Source organism: Polypterus senegalus, chromosome 3, assembly GCF_016835505.1.
Source record: "Polypterus senegalus isolate Bchr_013 chromosome 3, ASM1683550v1, whole genome shotgun sequence".
NCBI classification, from domain to species: Eukaryota; Metazoa; Chordata; class Cladistia; order Polypteriformes; family Polypteridae; genus Polypterus; species Polypterus senegalus.
In genome coordinates this window covers 85,226,020-85,244,006 of record NC_053156.1, presented here as the reverse complement: position 1 = coordinate 85,244,006, position 17,987 = coordinate 85,226,020, and the positions used below count along the sequence as shown (strand labels likewise).

The 17,987-nt window shown below is 37.8% G+C and overlaps 1 protein-coding gene across 11 annotated transcripts in view; it reads right to left on the bottom strand.

Annotated features, from left to right (window-relative positions):
* Nucleotides 1-17,987, bottom strand: part of LOC120525337 (syntaxin-binding protein 5) — a 637,028-nt gene that overhangs the window by 317,317 nt on the left and 301,724 nt on the right. For all 11 annotated transcript variants that reach the window (XM_039747537.1, XM_039747542.1, XM_039747540.1 and 8 more), the window contains exon 5: nucleotides 9,261-9,395. In XM_039747537.1, the coding sequence (XP_039603471.1) occupies nucleotides 9,261-9,395 (135 nt within the window). The remainder of the gene's footprint in view (nucleotides 1-9,260; nucleotides 9,396-17,987) is intronic.

Genomic DNA, 17,987 nt, shown 5'->3' with positions numbered 1-17,987 from the left:
GTTTCCTACATCAAAAGCTTTTTTGCATATCTTGCAGTATGCCCAATGTACATTATCTGTCACATGTCCTATCCAGTCCCTGAACTCAGGATTTATCTTCCATTTCTCCTTAAATGTACACCTTCTTGACATGATTCTGCTTTCCCTCACTTCTGTAATTAGAAATACATTCTCTAAATTAACCATTATAGGCTACTATTTTTCCTGCAACACTGCCTATTAGTGTCAAAAACATTAAATACAGTAATGTACAAAAATGTAGGCTAAATAGAAATACTGAACCAGTACAGATTTTCTGTAGGCTAACTGTGGTAAACTTAATGTGAAAGCATACCCATATAATTCCTCTAGAGGGAGCTAATGTTCTGTGGAATAATGGAAGCAAGCTAGAATAAGAAGTTGAGCCAGGAGCTGTTAAGTGTGTTCAGTTGTGCAAATAAACAGCACAAGCCAAGTAATATTTATTGTGTGGCGATTGCTCGGCTGCAAGGATATCACACAAACACACAATAACAGGCATTTAGATTTAGGCTTTAAGTAGCCTAAGCCCTATTTGTTTTAAATGAAAGCAGTAGCTCTTAGTCTAATTCTTTTTAAGACTGTTATCGTGTTCGTGCTGTTTTAGGTTTGGTTCACTGAATTTATTTGCGTAACAGTGGGACCACGAAGGCCTACAAAATGATTTTAGATTGAATAAGCAATTTCCTCCGGGATCAATAAAGTATTCTGATTCTGATTACCGTCATTAGACAATTAGCACTATGCCAACACCTAATGGGAATTGCCATTAATAGGCTAACAGAAATTAGCATCACCAATTTACTTGACATGTTTAATATGCGACCTGGGTCCAAATCAAACGGTATGAAGTAACAAAATTGTCAGTTGCACCATATGCACTGTGGTCATATTTACAGTCATGCACTCAGCAGAAATTTCAAGTGATGAACTGATGTTCTGTTGTTCTCCTGTCAGCTAGAGCAACGAGGGTCAAAACTCAAATATAATTGCCTATACATGTCTCAGTAGGTGGAGACATTGCGCAGCAGAGGCCACGACCTAGCTCAGCTGTCATCATATCTAGACTTACGAACAGCAAGCTGTTTCAAACAGAAAAATTAAAAAGCGAAAACAGAAATAAAATTCCAGGACAAGAAAGATTACTTCCAGGACATTTGGCCATTTTGATCAGTTTCCAGGTCATTTCAATGACTGGAAAATAACCCTCAAAATTTTCAGGTTTTCCAGGACGCGTGGGAACCCTGATTTATAGGACTTGTAAAAGATAGGATTTCTTTTTGTCACTTTTATTCTCTCAGTCATGATCACGATACATACTACCACCATCCATTCAGTTTTATTGAGTAATCCTGCTCACGTTGAATTAGTATGCACCTTATGGTCCATGATGTCAAAGCCGCACTGACAAAGAAAAAACCAGAGACATGGGTATATATAATATTTGGAATTATTCATTTTATGACCTATATAGTACATTTCAGAAAACACTGTGGAACAGATACAACATTATTCATATTCATTCGCATAACATCTTGCGATTGTAATCAGTGACCATGTGTTCCCCAACCCCCCGATCTTGCCAGTCCCCACATGTTGCTGTGTGGTGCTGTTTCTTTAATACTCTAAGACATGCAGAGGAAAGAATAGTAAAGAGAGGTCAGTTTAGCGCTATATGCAATCATCAAATTCAAATTTTAACAATTCACACACACACACACAAGGACTGTCCTTCCTACATTTACGACATCTGTACCTGTTGCAATGTACACACTTCTCTCTATGCTGTGGTTTCTATTACACACCTGAAAGAAAGAGACAATATATGTAACATTTTGAAGAAAACGAGGGAGGGGTTGGGTGGGTGTTCGTGACTGAGAAAATAAAAGTGAGGAAAAAAAAAAAAAACGCTTTTACAAGTACTATAAATTTACACCGGCTGTTACAGACACAAATCAAATGTATGTTTTATTTGTATAATATTAACAATAAGAGCAGCTCACTACTCAAAATGGTAAATTTCCCGGAGAGCTGGTTTCGAACTCACGACCTCCGGGTTATAAGTCCGCTGATCTTACCGCTACACCAAGGAAGCTATCATATTATACTTTCACCTTTTGTGAAAGTATTTATTTGATATTTGGCCATCAGCCTTCACACATTATAAAGTTCATATCTACATCTTGCTATTCATTACTAAAACATGAAAAACATTTCTGTTTTAACGATGTGTTTACACAGATTGTTGTAGACACAAAACACATCAAATTATTTCCCCTTATAATTCTGGGTAGCTCACTCCCAGATAATCAATTACGAGTTTTTTTGTTGGCTCTGGTAATTCAAGTGTTAAATTACAAAACTGTGGGCATCCAAGCCTCAACCTCTACCCCACTCACAATGCACTTTATAAAGATAAACAAATTTCAATATATGTCAAACTGCATATTAATACAATGAATCAAATACATACACCTGAATCAATTTAAGCATTATATATAGGAAAGTGACCTCTGAAAGACCAGGTAAAACAGGTTGCGAAACCTTCCATGATGGTCTTCCTTATTTTGCAAGCACGATGATAATTTCCATATGCGGTTATTGGTCATGTATCAGCTCCTTTATTAAACAGGCAACAGTGAAGCTACAGTTAGGTAGCAAGCAAAAAATAAAAGGGTAAGCTTGAGCCTGAAAATCTAAAGCATTTACTGAGGGCAAACTAAGAAAACAGCAGCTGTTCGGGTCTGTGATCTCTTGCTGATTTAACAATTATAACCACTGATGGTTTGGCTTGCAGCTGGACTGATTTTTTTGTTTTCACGTAGGTTGGTGGAATGTAAAACAGTATGTTAATCTCAATTTTTAACTTTTTAAAAATGTTTCTTCTAAAACTGAAGCATTTGTTCTTACAGGTTTCCCACTCTTTGCATCTAGTGGAGGTGCATCCAGGAATCCATGAATGCTTTTGTGTTGTTTAAGATCTTTTAACTTTTTTTTACAGAGCTTTGTGTTAGTTAGATAGATAGATAGCTAGTTAGATAGATAGATAATTCTTACACAGGTCACTTATTTCTTAGCATTTGCTGTAATAAAAGATGACAGATAAAAGCTGGCATTACTTTGCATTAAAGCCCAAACGATCAGAGATTTTTGTCACTAATACCGACTAAAAGAGTCTGACTTCTGATAACCAATATTAGTGACAGATAAAAAAAAAAAAAAACCCCTCCCCTGGGCTCAAAAAAAATACTCAAGTAAATGTTTCATATTTTAAAACAAAATAGGCATATCAATTACTGTAGATGTTAACTGTGTACAAATAAGTGTTAATTAACTATTATTCATAATCATAAAAATAACAACAGTATATAACAATATAACTCTAAAAATTAATTGCATCAGTATAATTAAATAAGGCAAAACTCAGAATTGTGAAACAATATTCTTAAATTCTGTGATGTTTACAAAACAATACATAAAACAATAAAACTCAACTATTGTAAAAAGCAGCTAATAAAAGTAATATGGTTCAAGTAATATTGCCATTCCAGTAAAGGAAGGTTATAATTCAGGAAGCAACGCTTCTAAGCATTTACTCCATGGAGAGAGTTCTTCTTGTCAGTATAAATAACCCTGAGCACCTGCTCACTGGGCACTGAAAATGGTGGACAAGCCTAATATCCTATTGCCTCAACAGACAGAATCAAAAATCTGCCACACTTTTCCCCAGCACCATGAGCCAAAAACTCAGCCAGCATCCGAACGCCTAGACTAATGGACTTAGCAGAGGGAGAAGTGGTTGTGTAGTTACAGAGGAGTCAGTCTTAGCTGTCTCCATCCCCATACTGCTCCAGCAAACAGCACTCCAGATTAGGTATCTGAGCTGAGACTCTCCAGCAACTATTCTGAAAAGCCAAGGCAGTCCATTTTAGGCCTCCAAGGCAATCAGTGCTCTGCTAAATTGGACTGTAGGTCTTTCCTTTCCCACTTCTGACAACAATGTAACGTTGGGGCCAAGTGCTGTAATGGGTGGATTCTCTGCTTTGTACATAGCTATTAGAGGAGGCTTGTTATCCTTAAAAGGACTGCTTGCTTTTCGCCGCACTAGTTGAAAAAGCATGTAACATTGCAGGCTTGTCATTTCTATAGGCATACCTGCCGCTGGTGATGTAATTCCCACACATGCATGGGTGACTCATCACTGGATTATGTAATTTGTCAGCACCATTACCAGGGCTGTGGAGTCGGTAGATAAATGCTCCGACTCCGACTCCTCAGTCTCTAAATCTTCCTACTCCTCTGTATGTATATACTATGTATTTTCTACATCCATTGAAGGAAAGGAAGGCAACATACATGTCATTTCACCACAGAACTACTGGCTAGGAAGCCAACACTCTACTATAATGCCAGATTAAAGACAAACACAATTGATTGGCGGCCGCAGATTGTGGGTGTCCACATGGACGGGCAAATACAGCTTGCCGAAAATCTCGACCACCGCCCCCATCCAAAGTAATGTGATGCCTCTGTCTGCTGCAGTGGCTGTCTCCTCTGTCAGTCAGCCGGAAATTTAGTGTATTGTGTCACTCACCGGCCAGCTGATCAGCAGAACGAGCCTCTGCTGGAGACAGGTAGGGAGATCTGTGTTCTCAGCTCCTTCGGCCCCCTTCACTAGCGCATAGCGAAGGGGAGCCGACGAGCTGAGAACACCAGATGATTTTTCAGGCGTTTGGCGCGTGATGACTCGCTGAACGGCCGAAAAATCGGCAGTGCATCTGTAAATGTATGGGGGGCTTTAGGCTAGGTTCACAGTTCCCTGTAATAGTGGAACACGACACAATGGAAAGCGGTGCCGCACCTTACCTGTGCATTACATCCCATATAGTGACGCATACAGTCAATGAAAAGCATGCTTCATGGTTACTTGACATGTTCGTTTTGTGGTAACATTATGCACTGCATGCATTGGGCTTTATTCTTACAGCAGAGAAGTAGTTCATTATGACTGTTTGTGAATTGGGACATTTCAACTTACTTTTTTAATTTCCATTTAAATTTAGTAGGAGTCGGAGTCGGTTAACTTTTTGCCGACTCCGACTCCAGGTACTCAAAATTGTCTCCGACTCCGACTCCTCGACTCCGACTCCACAGCCCTGACCATTACAATATTGTAAATTGGTCATGCAAACAGAACAGCAGTTAAGATAAGATGCTGGACTTGTTATTTTTGTAAAAATTAAAAAATATTTCAAGGGCAGATGCACATATTCATGCACCTCATTCAGCTCTTTTACAAAACCTGTTTGAGGTGTACATTGCAGCCACTGAAGTACATTTCAGATTCAATATTTTTTTAATCTGAAGATTACACGTAAACTTAAAGTCACATATTGTCTAAGCATTTATTTTCATTACTTGTGGCGTAACTAGTTTCAAAGTGAAAAACAGGAAAGAAAGGACCAAGCACTGAATGTTTGCCGGCTATGGCAAAACAAATTATAATTAAGTTTAGAAAACAATATTTTGACACTTGCATTTTGCATAATATATCCACAATGTATATGTTTGTTTTCTAAGAGGAAATAAGGCCTACCAACTGTATGAAATCTCTGAACGGACCTTACAGTATGTTCGCTTTGGGGATCACAACTTTTCTTGTTTGCACAAAATCCAGCACATTATCATGAACTCTGTCACTCAAAATGCTGGCACCTGATCGACATCACTTCGGCCAATGCTGATTAAATTACTGAGCCCCATCATTGGCCAGTCACATCTTCCACATGATTAATCAGTCATGGTCTAATCTGCATTGTGCAAATAGGCATTATCTAGTATTAAAAAAAAAAAAAGTTTACCCCCAACCACCAATCAAATTTATTTTTACTTTATTACTGAGTTGATAAGAGGCTGAGGGGCTTAAACATAAATAAACTGACAGGTTCTGTAAGCAACTCACAAATTGCCTACTTTGTGTTTGTTGTGGTGGTGCCTGCCAGCACAGGGTAAGCAAGCAGGAGATAGCAAGAAATGAAAAAAATGAGAAAAACCCAAAACATTGCCTAGTAACGAAAAGGGAAATGCATGCTGCACAACCACCAACCTTCAAGCATTAACCAGGTCTATAATCATAAATAATAAAAAAATTAGTGGAGTATTAAGTGTTCACCATAATAAGCAAAAGTACAATCAAAATTCAATCTGCCAGTTTTGAAACGCTGTAATTTGGCATGAAGTTCAGAAATCTCTGCAAGCATTTACATATCCCTTAGCACAAAATGTTTACCTAAGTTGTTGGATTTTAACATCTACAGTATATACGCTGGTAAAAAAAAATCACCTTAGTGTGTTTAAGTTTATAAAGAGAAATATGGGCATATGACAAATATGTTCTGAGCTATTTCAGGTAAAGTAGATGGAAGCTTGCAGGCAAAGTAGTTATGCTCAATAATCATGGCACTGGAGAGTGATGTTACATGTTGATTAGCACATACATGTAGGAATTTTGCTGAACTCTAAACAAGTTGCAATAATGGCCTCATGTATAAACAGTGCATACACACAAAAACATTGCATACTTCCGTTTCCATGCTCAAATCCCGATGTATAAAACCTAAACTTGGCGTAGAGCCACGCACATTTACACAACAGCTAAAGGCTTGGCGTATACAAGTTCTCCGTTCGGTTTTGCAAACTGGCGGCACCCAGCGTCAGAGCAATGCTTTTGTTCAAGTGTGGTTTCCCTTTCATTTTAAGATCCACATCCCAAATGTGGCTTTATCAAATACACTGAAATTAACCGCAGATTGCTTATTAGTTTAAGGCATCTGATTGTAATTAACCTGTAACAATATAATGGTCCATGGAATTGCCAAACTACTCCAAATGCCAAAACTGCTTTAGCGTTGTTCCTCTCAATGCACCACTCAGTATTTATCCCACTGTATCTGAATGTGGAATCACAACTCTACAGCAGCTGACTGGAAAAAGAATTATCGGTATACAGCATCAAGCACACGATTTATGCATCTGCATTTTTTTGTGCGTACACACATTTCCACTTTGTTTTAGTATGCCATGTTTTAGTGTGAATTCTACGCAAGGCGTTTTGCATGAGGCCCCAGGTGTTTTAGATGTAATGATCTTGATGCTGAACTAGCAGTGTTTGTGGATAACTTGGGTAAATAAAGCCCAATCAATCAACTTCAAAGGCTTTCATGATATCACAGACCTGACATTATATGGCTCTACATTTGTCCTGCTATATTAATCTTCACTGGCATCCAGTATGACAATTTACTAAAGGGGGCAACATCCAATAAACTCCTAAAGTTACCCCTACCACGTGCAAGGATTGCCTATGCAAGACATCACTTTTAGGCATAGCAAAAGCAGTAGTAATGTGACAAGAAGCCAATTGTAAAAAGCACAAAAAGTCAAATTCAAATGTTATCCAAATTTTACAAAATAAATAAAAATAACCAAAAGTAAGTTAATTTTGTTCGGTGAATAAAATGCAAACTTGATCATTTACCTAGAACTATAAATTACACAAAAGAAAATTTTTTTTACCTAAACAAGCATATAAAATTTCATGTAGGATGTGTCACTTCTGCCATTTGAAAATACCAATCTTTCATAAAAAAGCTTTATCACTGGTGAAAATCAGGATGAGTTACCTTTTTTTTTTGTAATCTAAGTAAACATTCAGGTGGCACTATTAAGTAAATTGTGGGTTTAGAATAATTAAGTTCATTACAACTGCAATGGCTAAAAGCAGAGTTAAAACAAGATGGTGTTTTCATATTTTTGAAGCTCTGCAGATAATGAAGGACTTTGCAATGATGACAATTGTACAATACCTGTTGAAGAAGATCTGTAACACAGAAGGTTAAGAAGCAAAGAGAGCATAATAATGCATTGCTCTAAGAGAAAAAGCAGCGCAATACCCAGCTGGGTCAGGTTAGGCATGATCAATATATCCAGTGCACCCTTCAATACATGTCATGAAAGAACCAAAATATCTAAAGAAGAAGATAATCACCTGAGGACCAGCCAGCTAGCAGCTATATGATCCAGCTGTTTTTAAGTACATTTGCTGTTTTAGTAGCAATTATTCACATAATAAAACTTTCTATAGTAAATCTTAAAATTAATAATAATACTTCATTTTCCACTTTATAGCTCACTTTATTCAGAAATGTTATGATTGTAAAATGTAACCCTAAAAAAGTATTTTTGCCTTGATCTTGAAGCATTGTTTGAAAATATCTACAAACATGATCTTAAACAGATAACAAGCACAAGCCAAATGTATATTTAATGAAAATTCAGCAATCTCATTCTCATATATCATTGAAACAATTAACATGCAAGCAGAATTTAAAAAAATAGCTATCAATTAAATCTATTACCTTCACATTAGGTGGTATTTCTGATTTGACAACAATATACACAATATCTTATTTGAAACAATGTTAAAAATGGGTAACTTAGTAAACACCAATAAAATTATTATAAATGAAGCCTTTTAAACTCTATCAACCCACATGATTTACAAAAAGCATATACAACACAAGTACTAATATAAATAGCTAATATGAATGTCATAAAGACAAGAAATAAAAGAAAATAAATGACAAGAGCAGGCCCCCAGTATCTTTTACTGTACCATCATAATAAAATTCAGCACACACAGCAGACTATACAACAGGATAAGGAAATTAAATTATTATGAAATAAAAATAAAGACACACCCCAAAATTCTACTTTTCATGCCAGCTGTTTAATAGACAGAGATTCCAATGAATAACCTATTCATAATCATTAATAATAAATTCTTAATATAACTGGCAATCTATTTCTTGTGGACAAATCAGAAAAATAAATCTATATTACTATTTTATAAGTACCATTCACTTAAGAAAAAAATTGCATATTAATTGTCTCAAAAAGCTCCAGGAAAACATATTACTAAAATCCTTTCCTTTTCACTATTGGTGTATTGGATGCAAGTGTCCAGTATAAAGTATATCTGACATTGGATGCTTGGTTTAACAAATTAAAAAACCCTGAAAAGTAGTACCACACTTGAGTCTGTATTTCTCTACTCATATCAGGCAATTTTAATATAGCTAATAAGAAATTAAAATTAAATCTTTAAGAAATGGGTAAGTGACAGAAATGCACTATGAATGAAAAACAGCATATAAAGTAATAGATTTTAAGACAAAACTTACAGTTCGATGGCTTTATTCCACATAATGACATAGCCTGAGAGAGTAAAGGACTCCACATTAACAATGTGAATATTTCCTCGTTCTGTGCCAACATACAACCATTTACTCTGGAAGGGCAGATGACAAAATGTTATCCTAAAAGAGAAGGAAGACAGATAGAAAGAGAGAGTTAGATTTTTTTTTTTTAATATATTTTTGATACGTAACAGAAAAATAAACACAACTACAATACCAGTCACTTTTAGAACACCTCTAGTTTTTCTTCCAATTTAATTTAATGAATGATGAAAAGGTAAACAGTAAACAGCCAGAGATTTAAATTTAAAGTTTAGGTTAGCAAAAACTGAAAAAAGGAAATAACAGAATTACAAATGGGCCTTTTTCAGTGAAAAACTAATAGGTTACAAACTATAGGCAGCAATTAAGGTTAACTAAGCCTTGAAGGCTGAACCAAACAATTTGCATGTGCCCCAACTTCTGTTGGTTACTTAAAAACTCTCTGTCTGTCTTAAAGCAGAGTTGGAACAGATTGTGTTACTACAACCTCTGAAATAACACTTGGACAATCTTACAATTTTCTACTGTGTAATATTGTCCAAGTAGTACTTCAGAGGGTATAGTAACAAGTCTGTTCCAAATCTACTTTAAGACAAACAGAAGGTCTTTAAATAATCAGCAGAAACTGGGACACCTGTGCAAATTGTTTGCTTCAACTTGCAAAACTTAGTTAACTTTAATTGCTGCAGAACATCTGTAGGATGTAACCTATTAGTTGTTCCCTGAAGAAGGTGCATTTGTAATACTCTACATAATCCTTTTTTTCAGCTTTTGCTGAAACTGGAAACACTGAGGTGTTCTAAAACTTGTGAATGGTAGTGTTTGTATATAATTAAGTATGCACCTTAATAAATGGACAAATGTTTGTGCATCTGTGTATACGTGTGTCCATCTAGTTACTATGTCTCTATTAGATGCCATCTAGTATGGGATTTGTAAAATCAGTGCTAATGTTTGTGATTCACCATAATTTGAATGACAAATGCAATGCATTTTATTACTACATGTATAACAAAATCCATTCCAATAGATGGTACACTGTACATGTTAATATATTGATTATAACAAAATAAAATATATTTGAGTTCCAAGTTGTACTGTACTGTTAGAAATAAGTGTGCAACACCAAATGAAAATTACACTGTACTTTGCAGATCAAGTGATAAATTTGGAAAATAAGATGTCAGTTACAATCAGTTTCTCTTAAGTAAGTACTGTTTACTCAGATAGGTGTGTTAGCTTTCCAGAAGTTCTTTGAGGGTCAAGAAATATTGACAACTTCCATTTTGCCAAAAAGGATAAAATCTAAATCTTCACATGATTTTTCTCTTTAACAACTACAACAGAATGGTAGGAAACCACTGAGCAGCACAGCACCACTGTTAATTATACCACTGAGCTGCAAGTAACTTTCTGATAAGTATGGACCATATGCTAAAACTTTCTTCACTTAACCTGAAAAGTCACATGTTTGCTGCTCTGTTGCACATTTATCTTGTTCTGCTGTCATACTTCATGTAAAGCAGGACTGAGATATTATCCATTAGCACCACATGAGATTTTTTTTAAACAAAAGTACTAAATTCAGTCCACTCATACAAAATATATAAAGTGATGAGAAAGAGACTATACTTTAAAGATTTATCATCCATCCATCCATCCATCCATCCATTTTCTAACCCGCTGAATCCAAACACAGGGTCATGGGGGTCAGCTGATTCCTCATTATTTTAAGAATGTCTTCACTTTAAAATAAATGGCTAGTAAAAAAGACTTCTATTATATTTAAAACATTTCCAATTTAATAAATGTCCCGTATCTCAGCTCTACATATTCTACCCATTTCTTACAAATATACTTAAATCCAAACATCATTACAGGTGCCGGTCTTAAATATCATGACAAAGTTGATTTATTTCAGTAATTCCATTCAAAAAGTGAAACTTGTATATTAGATTCATTCATTACACACAGACTGATGTATTTCAAATGTTTATTTCTTTTAATTTTGATGATAATAACCGACAACTAATGAAAGTCCCAAATTCAGTATCTCGGAAAATTAGAATATTGTGAAAAGGTTCAATATTGAAGACACCTGGTGCCACACTCTAATCAGCTAATTATCTCAAAACACCTGCAAAAGCCTTTAAATGGTCTCTCACTCTAGTTGTGTAGGCTACACAATCATGGGGAAGACTGCTGACTTGACAGTTGTCCAAAAGACGACCATTTACACCTTGCACAAGGAGGGCAAGACACAAAAGGTCATTGCTAAAGAGGCTGGCTGTTCACAGAGCTCTGTGTCCAAGCACATTAATAGAAAGGCAAAGGGAAGGACAAGATGTGGTAGAAAAAAGTGTACAAGCAATAGGGATAACCGCAACCTGGAAAGGATTGTGAAACAAAACCCATTCAAAACTGTGGGGGAGATTCACAAAGAGTGGACTGCAGCTGGAGTCAGTGCTTCAAGAACCACCACGCACAGACGTATGCAAGACATGGGTTTCAGCTGTCGCATTCCTTGTTTTCAAGCCACTCTTGAACAAGAGACAGCGTCAGAAGCGTCTCGCCTGGGCTAAAGAGAAAACTGCTGCTGAGTGGTCCAAAGTTATGTTCTCTGATGAAAGTAAATTTTGCATTTCCTTTGGAAATCAAGGTCCCAGAGTCTGGAAGAAGAGAGGAGAGGCACAGAATCCACACTGCTTGAGGTCCAGTGTAAAGTTTCCACAGTCAATGATGGTTTGGGGTGCCATGTCATCTGCTGGTGTTGGTCCATTGTGTTTTCTGAGGTCCAAGGTCAACGTAGCCATCTACAAGGAAGTTTTAGAGCACTTCATGCTTCCTGCTGCTGACGAACTTTATGAAGATGCAGATTTAATTTTCCAACAGGACCTGGCACCTGCACAAAGTGCCAAAACTACCAGTACCTGGTTTAAGGACCATGGTATCCCTGTTTTTGATTGGCCAGCAAACTCGCCTGACCTTAACCCCATAGAAAATCTATGGGGTATTGTGAAGAGGAAGATGTAATACGCCAGACCCAACAATTCAGAAGAGCTGAAGACCACTATCAGAGCAACATGGGCTCTCATAACACCTGAGCAGTGCCACAGACTGATCGACTGCATGCCACGCCGCATTGCTGCAGTAATCCAGGCCAAAGGAGCCCCAACTAAATATTGAGTGCTGTACATGCTCATACTTTTCAAGTTCATACCTTTCAGTTGGCCAACATTTCTAAAAATCCTTTTTTTGCATTGGTCTTAATTGATATTCTAATTTTCCGAGATGCTGAATTTGGGACCTTCATTAGTTGTCAGTTATAATCATCAAAATTAAAAGAAATAAACATTTGAAATACATCAGTCTGTGTGCAATGAATGAATCTAATATACAAGTTTTACTTTTTGAATGGAATTACTGAAATAAACCAACTTTGTCATGATATTCTAATCTTATGACCGGCACCTGTATATGCCTAAATTTGCTAGTCTAAATTAATTTTTGAATGAGGCAACAATCACAGTTGTTACTCTGGCAATAAACATTAAATTGAGTTCTCTACTCCACAGAACCAAGCTCACTTTCATTCTTGTCCATGCTAAGCCAGGATGTCAAAGCAAATTGAAGCTTTAAATGCTTTTTCTTTTTTAATTTAGGCGGACATATCAAGATTTAATCTTCATTTAAACAGTATTTATAGATAAAGGTTATTTCATATCACAAACATCATACCACATTACATTTTGTATAACTTAAATTAACTTGGGGATTATATACTAGCCACTTCACAGCTCTGCCGCTCGCATATGGGGAAGCAGATGTACAATTTAAACAGATTGTTATTTTCATGGGAATTGTAACATATGCATAATAGAACTAACTATTTTACATTACAGTGAGTAATTAACCATAGTAAAAATTATTAAAACGCAATAAATTGAAAGAAAATTATGTTTCATGTTGCATTAGAGGTATTCGTTGCGTTGAATGTTTTCATTCTGCTTGGCTTTAAAATTAACATGCAAATATTTTTTAAACTTACACTTTCACTGTAAAACTTCAGTAAAAACAATATTAACTTTTTATCAAAATCACATAGAATTTTGTTTGGACAACGTATAACTGCCCATAAGTGAATATCGTTTCTTCCTCTCTAATAAATAAACCAACTATTTCTAATGTTTGTCCCTGTGATTTGTTAATTGTCATAGCAAAAACTATTCTAACGGGAAACTGTAAACGTTTTTAATACGAATGGCAGATCAAGATCTCCTTTGGTGTCTAATGTTATCCGGAGAAGATGTACTACATACATACTCATATACGAACAGAGGAGGGGACGCTGGCGCACACATGCTGTCGCCGCTCCTCCATGTTAACAACACTTTACGTAAAATTCACCTTAATTCTGCACTTTTTTTACACTTTTTTTATTTATTTATTATATGTATAGTTCGTGGATGCAGCTGACTCGAATTGTATGGATTTGGATAAATTTTTACAAACTTTATGGACTTTATCTTCACTGGGAACAACTGAATCTGTGGATCACAGGATGAGACATTTGAATATTTCTTTGTACCTGGAGATCTAGGAGCCTGAGATGATCTGTCTCCTTGATTATAGTTGCTATGTTGGTCTGCTCTCGATTCATTTTATTGTGCTTTATGACTAAGAACTGATTTGATGTTCACACCCACCTAGCTTGTGGCGCTGGGGTGATCACACCTGTAATGCCCAGCATTACTTGTTTGTGGCTGCATGTTGGAACCTCCAAATCCTGCTACCTCTTCCTGCTGTGCTTTCTGCTGCTTTGCTATCGCCACTCATCTGCGCCACCACACCTGCCTGTCTCACCGGCTCTGCTGTGCTGTGCTGCTTCTCTACTGCTATCAGAATACTCTTGTAACAAACTCCTTCATATTAACCAGTTTGTCCAGAGCAAATGGTCTGACTGGAATATCCTAAAAGACACCAGTATTTTGCAGCGCCCAAAATATGTACATTGTGGGTCAGGTCACCACCACCACCTGAGTGCCGTGTGGTAGGTCCACAGCTCATGATGAAAGGGCCACTTTTAAATACATAATCACCACTCTTGCAGGTTAGTGTGGCTGAAGCGGTTCTCGGGGCGATTCACGGTGTGTGTGTTTCTCACTTAAGTGCACAGGTGAAAAACTGTCCACATCCGTGATTGTTCCTGGGGCCACTGATTTGCCACAGCTGCCATGCCCTCTTGATAAATAGAAGCGCAAGTCGGTTAGAAAAAAGAAGAGAAAAAGAAGGGATGAAAAAGAAAGAATGGGCGGGAGGTTGCAGGAGAAAAGGAAGGAAAGAACGGAGGAACCAGGAAGCAATGGATAGAGAGAAAGAGAAAAAAGAGAAAGCCGATGCGGGATAGTGAGCGAGCGAGTGAGTGAAGGCTCACATGCAGCTGTGCAGGAAGCCTGGGTGTTTGGCCGACACCCGGGGAGTAGTTGTAGTGGTCGCTCCCACAGAGTTTGTTTTGAAGAGCGGGAGTGACCGGAAGGTGGATGACTCTCCGCGTAAGGCCGCGGAAGTCTGCGAGAGTCAGGACTTGGGACGTGGTGTCCCCAGCGTGAGAGCCCTGGTCGTTGGGGAATCCCAAGTTGCTGTCTGGAGGAGCCTACCGGAGCCAGGGGTCGGTGAGGCGATCCAATCAGCTGAAGTAGGCAGAGAGAATGTCAGCTGCATGTAGGGCGACTCCCCCTTGAGAAGCCCACACGATAGAAGCAGGGGAGCCGCAAGTAAAAAGAAGACACCGGGCTTTGCGTTGTGTTTAAGTTTTTAAAGGAGACTGTTTTCCTGCATTATTTTAACCTCGTTTTAAGAAGACTTTTTCTATTTATTGATTTTAACCTCCACGATTCACAACTGTTTTTATGGATTATTTATTTATTGAAGAGGTTTTTGAATGCACTGCACTTTATTTTGAACACTTTGTTTTTGTTGTTGTTTTAAATAAAAGCACTTGACACTTTTGCACCATCCCCTTGCTATGTTGTTGCCTCACTGCTAAGCTCATCGGTGACATTACCGACGGTGGCGGGTTCAAGGGCTCCCAGAGGCCAGATGGGAGCACGGAACCAACCCGCATTGTCACAGGCTGCAAATGAAAAGATCACAGGCAGCATTTGCTCAGGAATACGCCATCCTACTCATGGCCCTGGAAATAGAAGCGTCAGTGTGCCAAATTTACAGTATGTGAAAATAAACTTCAGTCATGACTCTGTACAAATAGAAGTCTCATCAACTAATATTGCATTGTTTAATTCGAGATCTCATAATGGCAAAGCATTGGTGCTGTCAGAATTCATCAATGACACCAAACTTGATATGCTGTGTTTAAACAGAGACTCTGCAAAAACCGAATGAATTTACGTCTCTCATGGAGGCGACACCACCTGCTTACACTTTCATCACAGGGCCTCGTACCTCATGACAAGGCAGAGGACTTGCAGTAATTGTCAGAGTGGAGTTAAACATCAAAACAATCCCAATTGATTGCCCATTGTCTTTCAAGTGTCTGGCTCTTAAAGTAATAACTGAATCAGGTGGTCCTGTCTTACTCATTGTTCTTTATCGTCCTCCAAAATACAATGCATCTTTCTTATCTGATCTGACTGAATTATTAACCCACTTAAGTTCCTTTTCCCAGAGAGTCATTCTTCTTGGTGATTTCAACATCTATATTGATCTCTATCATTTCTGGATCCATTTCTGATCTTTTACTGTCTTCACCTATTCCATCAACACTAGATAGCCTTGTTGACCACTATAAGACAGCCCTTCATTCAGCATTAGATTAAACAGCTCCTTTAATACATAAGGAGGTTTCCTTTAAACATTCAGCTCCTTGGTATAATTCAGAATTGCGATCCATGAAAGCAGCTGGCCAACGCCTTGAGAGAATGTCACGCATTTCTGGCCTCACCGTGCACATCCAGGCTTTCTCTGACCACCAAACAGCTTACAGAGAAGCATTAACTGCTGCCAAGAACACCCATTACGGCAGAGTAATAGAACATGGCCACGATAACCCAAGGGTTTTGTTCTCTGTAGTTAATAAACTACTGTACTCCAAATCGCATCTGGCCCAAATACCTCTTATACTGAAGTCTGTGAGAAATTACTCCACTTTTTCCGTAACAAAATTAAAGATCTAAGTAATTCAACTAACATAAATACATCATCTGTTTATATCTTTCCCTGTATTTCCACTCCATCCAGCTCCTTCTCTAAGTTCTCACCAGTCACATCCGCTTTTGTTAATGACCTGCTTTGTAAGATGAGGTAGACAACTTGTGTACTGGACCTCTTTCTCACCACACTACTTAAATCCTGCCTTCATGCCATAATTCTGACTATTACAACAATAATAAACTCATCACTTGACACTGGCTTTGTGTCACTCACTTTCAAAACTGCTTCTGTAACCCCAATGTTAAAAAAGTCTGGTCTTGATGCTGACAATCTTAACAATTTTCAGCCTATTTCCCACTTACCTTTTCTGTCAAAAGTTCTTGAGCGTGTTGTAGCTTCACAACTCACCAAATACTTCACTTCTAATAATTTGATGGAACCCTTTCAGTCTGGTCTCAGAGCACTGCACAGCTGTGAAACTGTTCTGTTATGGGTAACCAATGATTTGCTTATGGCAGCAGACTCTGCAAGCATATTAATTCCGTTAGACCTCAGTGCAGCATTTGACACTGTCAGACATGACATTCTACTGTCCAGAATGGAGAACATGCTGGGTATCTTTGGCACTGCCCTCCAGTTCTATCTGATTGATTGGTAAGAGTTTGTTAGTCTTGGCAACAGCAGGTCCAACACAGCAGCAGTCATACAAGGAGTTCCACAGGGCTCTGTCCTCGGTGCTTTGCTTTTCTGTATTTATATGCTTCCCATTGGCCATATTATTCGTAGCTTTTGACTGGGTTATCATTTTTATGCAGATACTCAACTCTATTCCAATGTTAAAAGTGGAACTTCATCAGAGCTTTCTCAGCTCACAACTTGCCTCAGTGAAATTAAAACCTAGATGGAGCAGAACTCTTTAAATTTAAATTGCAATAAAACTGAACTTCTGCAAATTGGGACTAAAGTGCCACTTAATAAACTGAGCTCCTTCCCAGTCAACCTTGGCGGTGATCTCATCAGACCTGCCTCTACTGCAAAGAATCTTGGTGTCATTTTTGATTCCTCCCTTTCTTATTCCGCCCACATAAATCACATTAAGAAACATTCTTACTTTCACCTCCATAACATATCATGTGTTCGCTCCTTCCTCTCCTTTTCTAATGATGAGAAACTAGTCCATCCTTTCATCACATCCCGCATCGATTATTGTAATTCCCTACTGGCAGGTGCCCCTTCTAATCTTATATCACAGCTCCAGCTTATTCAAAACTCGGCAACAAGAGTCCTTACACGGAAAAGCAGCAGTGAGCACGTTAAAAACCTATCCTGCTTCGCCTTCACTGGCTCCGTGTCTTACAGAATTGAATATAAAACTCTACTAATAACCTACAATGCCTTAAACGACCTTGCGCCAAACTACATCAGTGACCTTCTCCATCACTATGTGCCTGTCCGCCCACTAATCTTGTCCTTTTGCATAGCCGATCACTTATATATAAA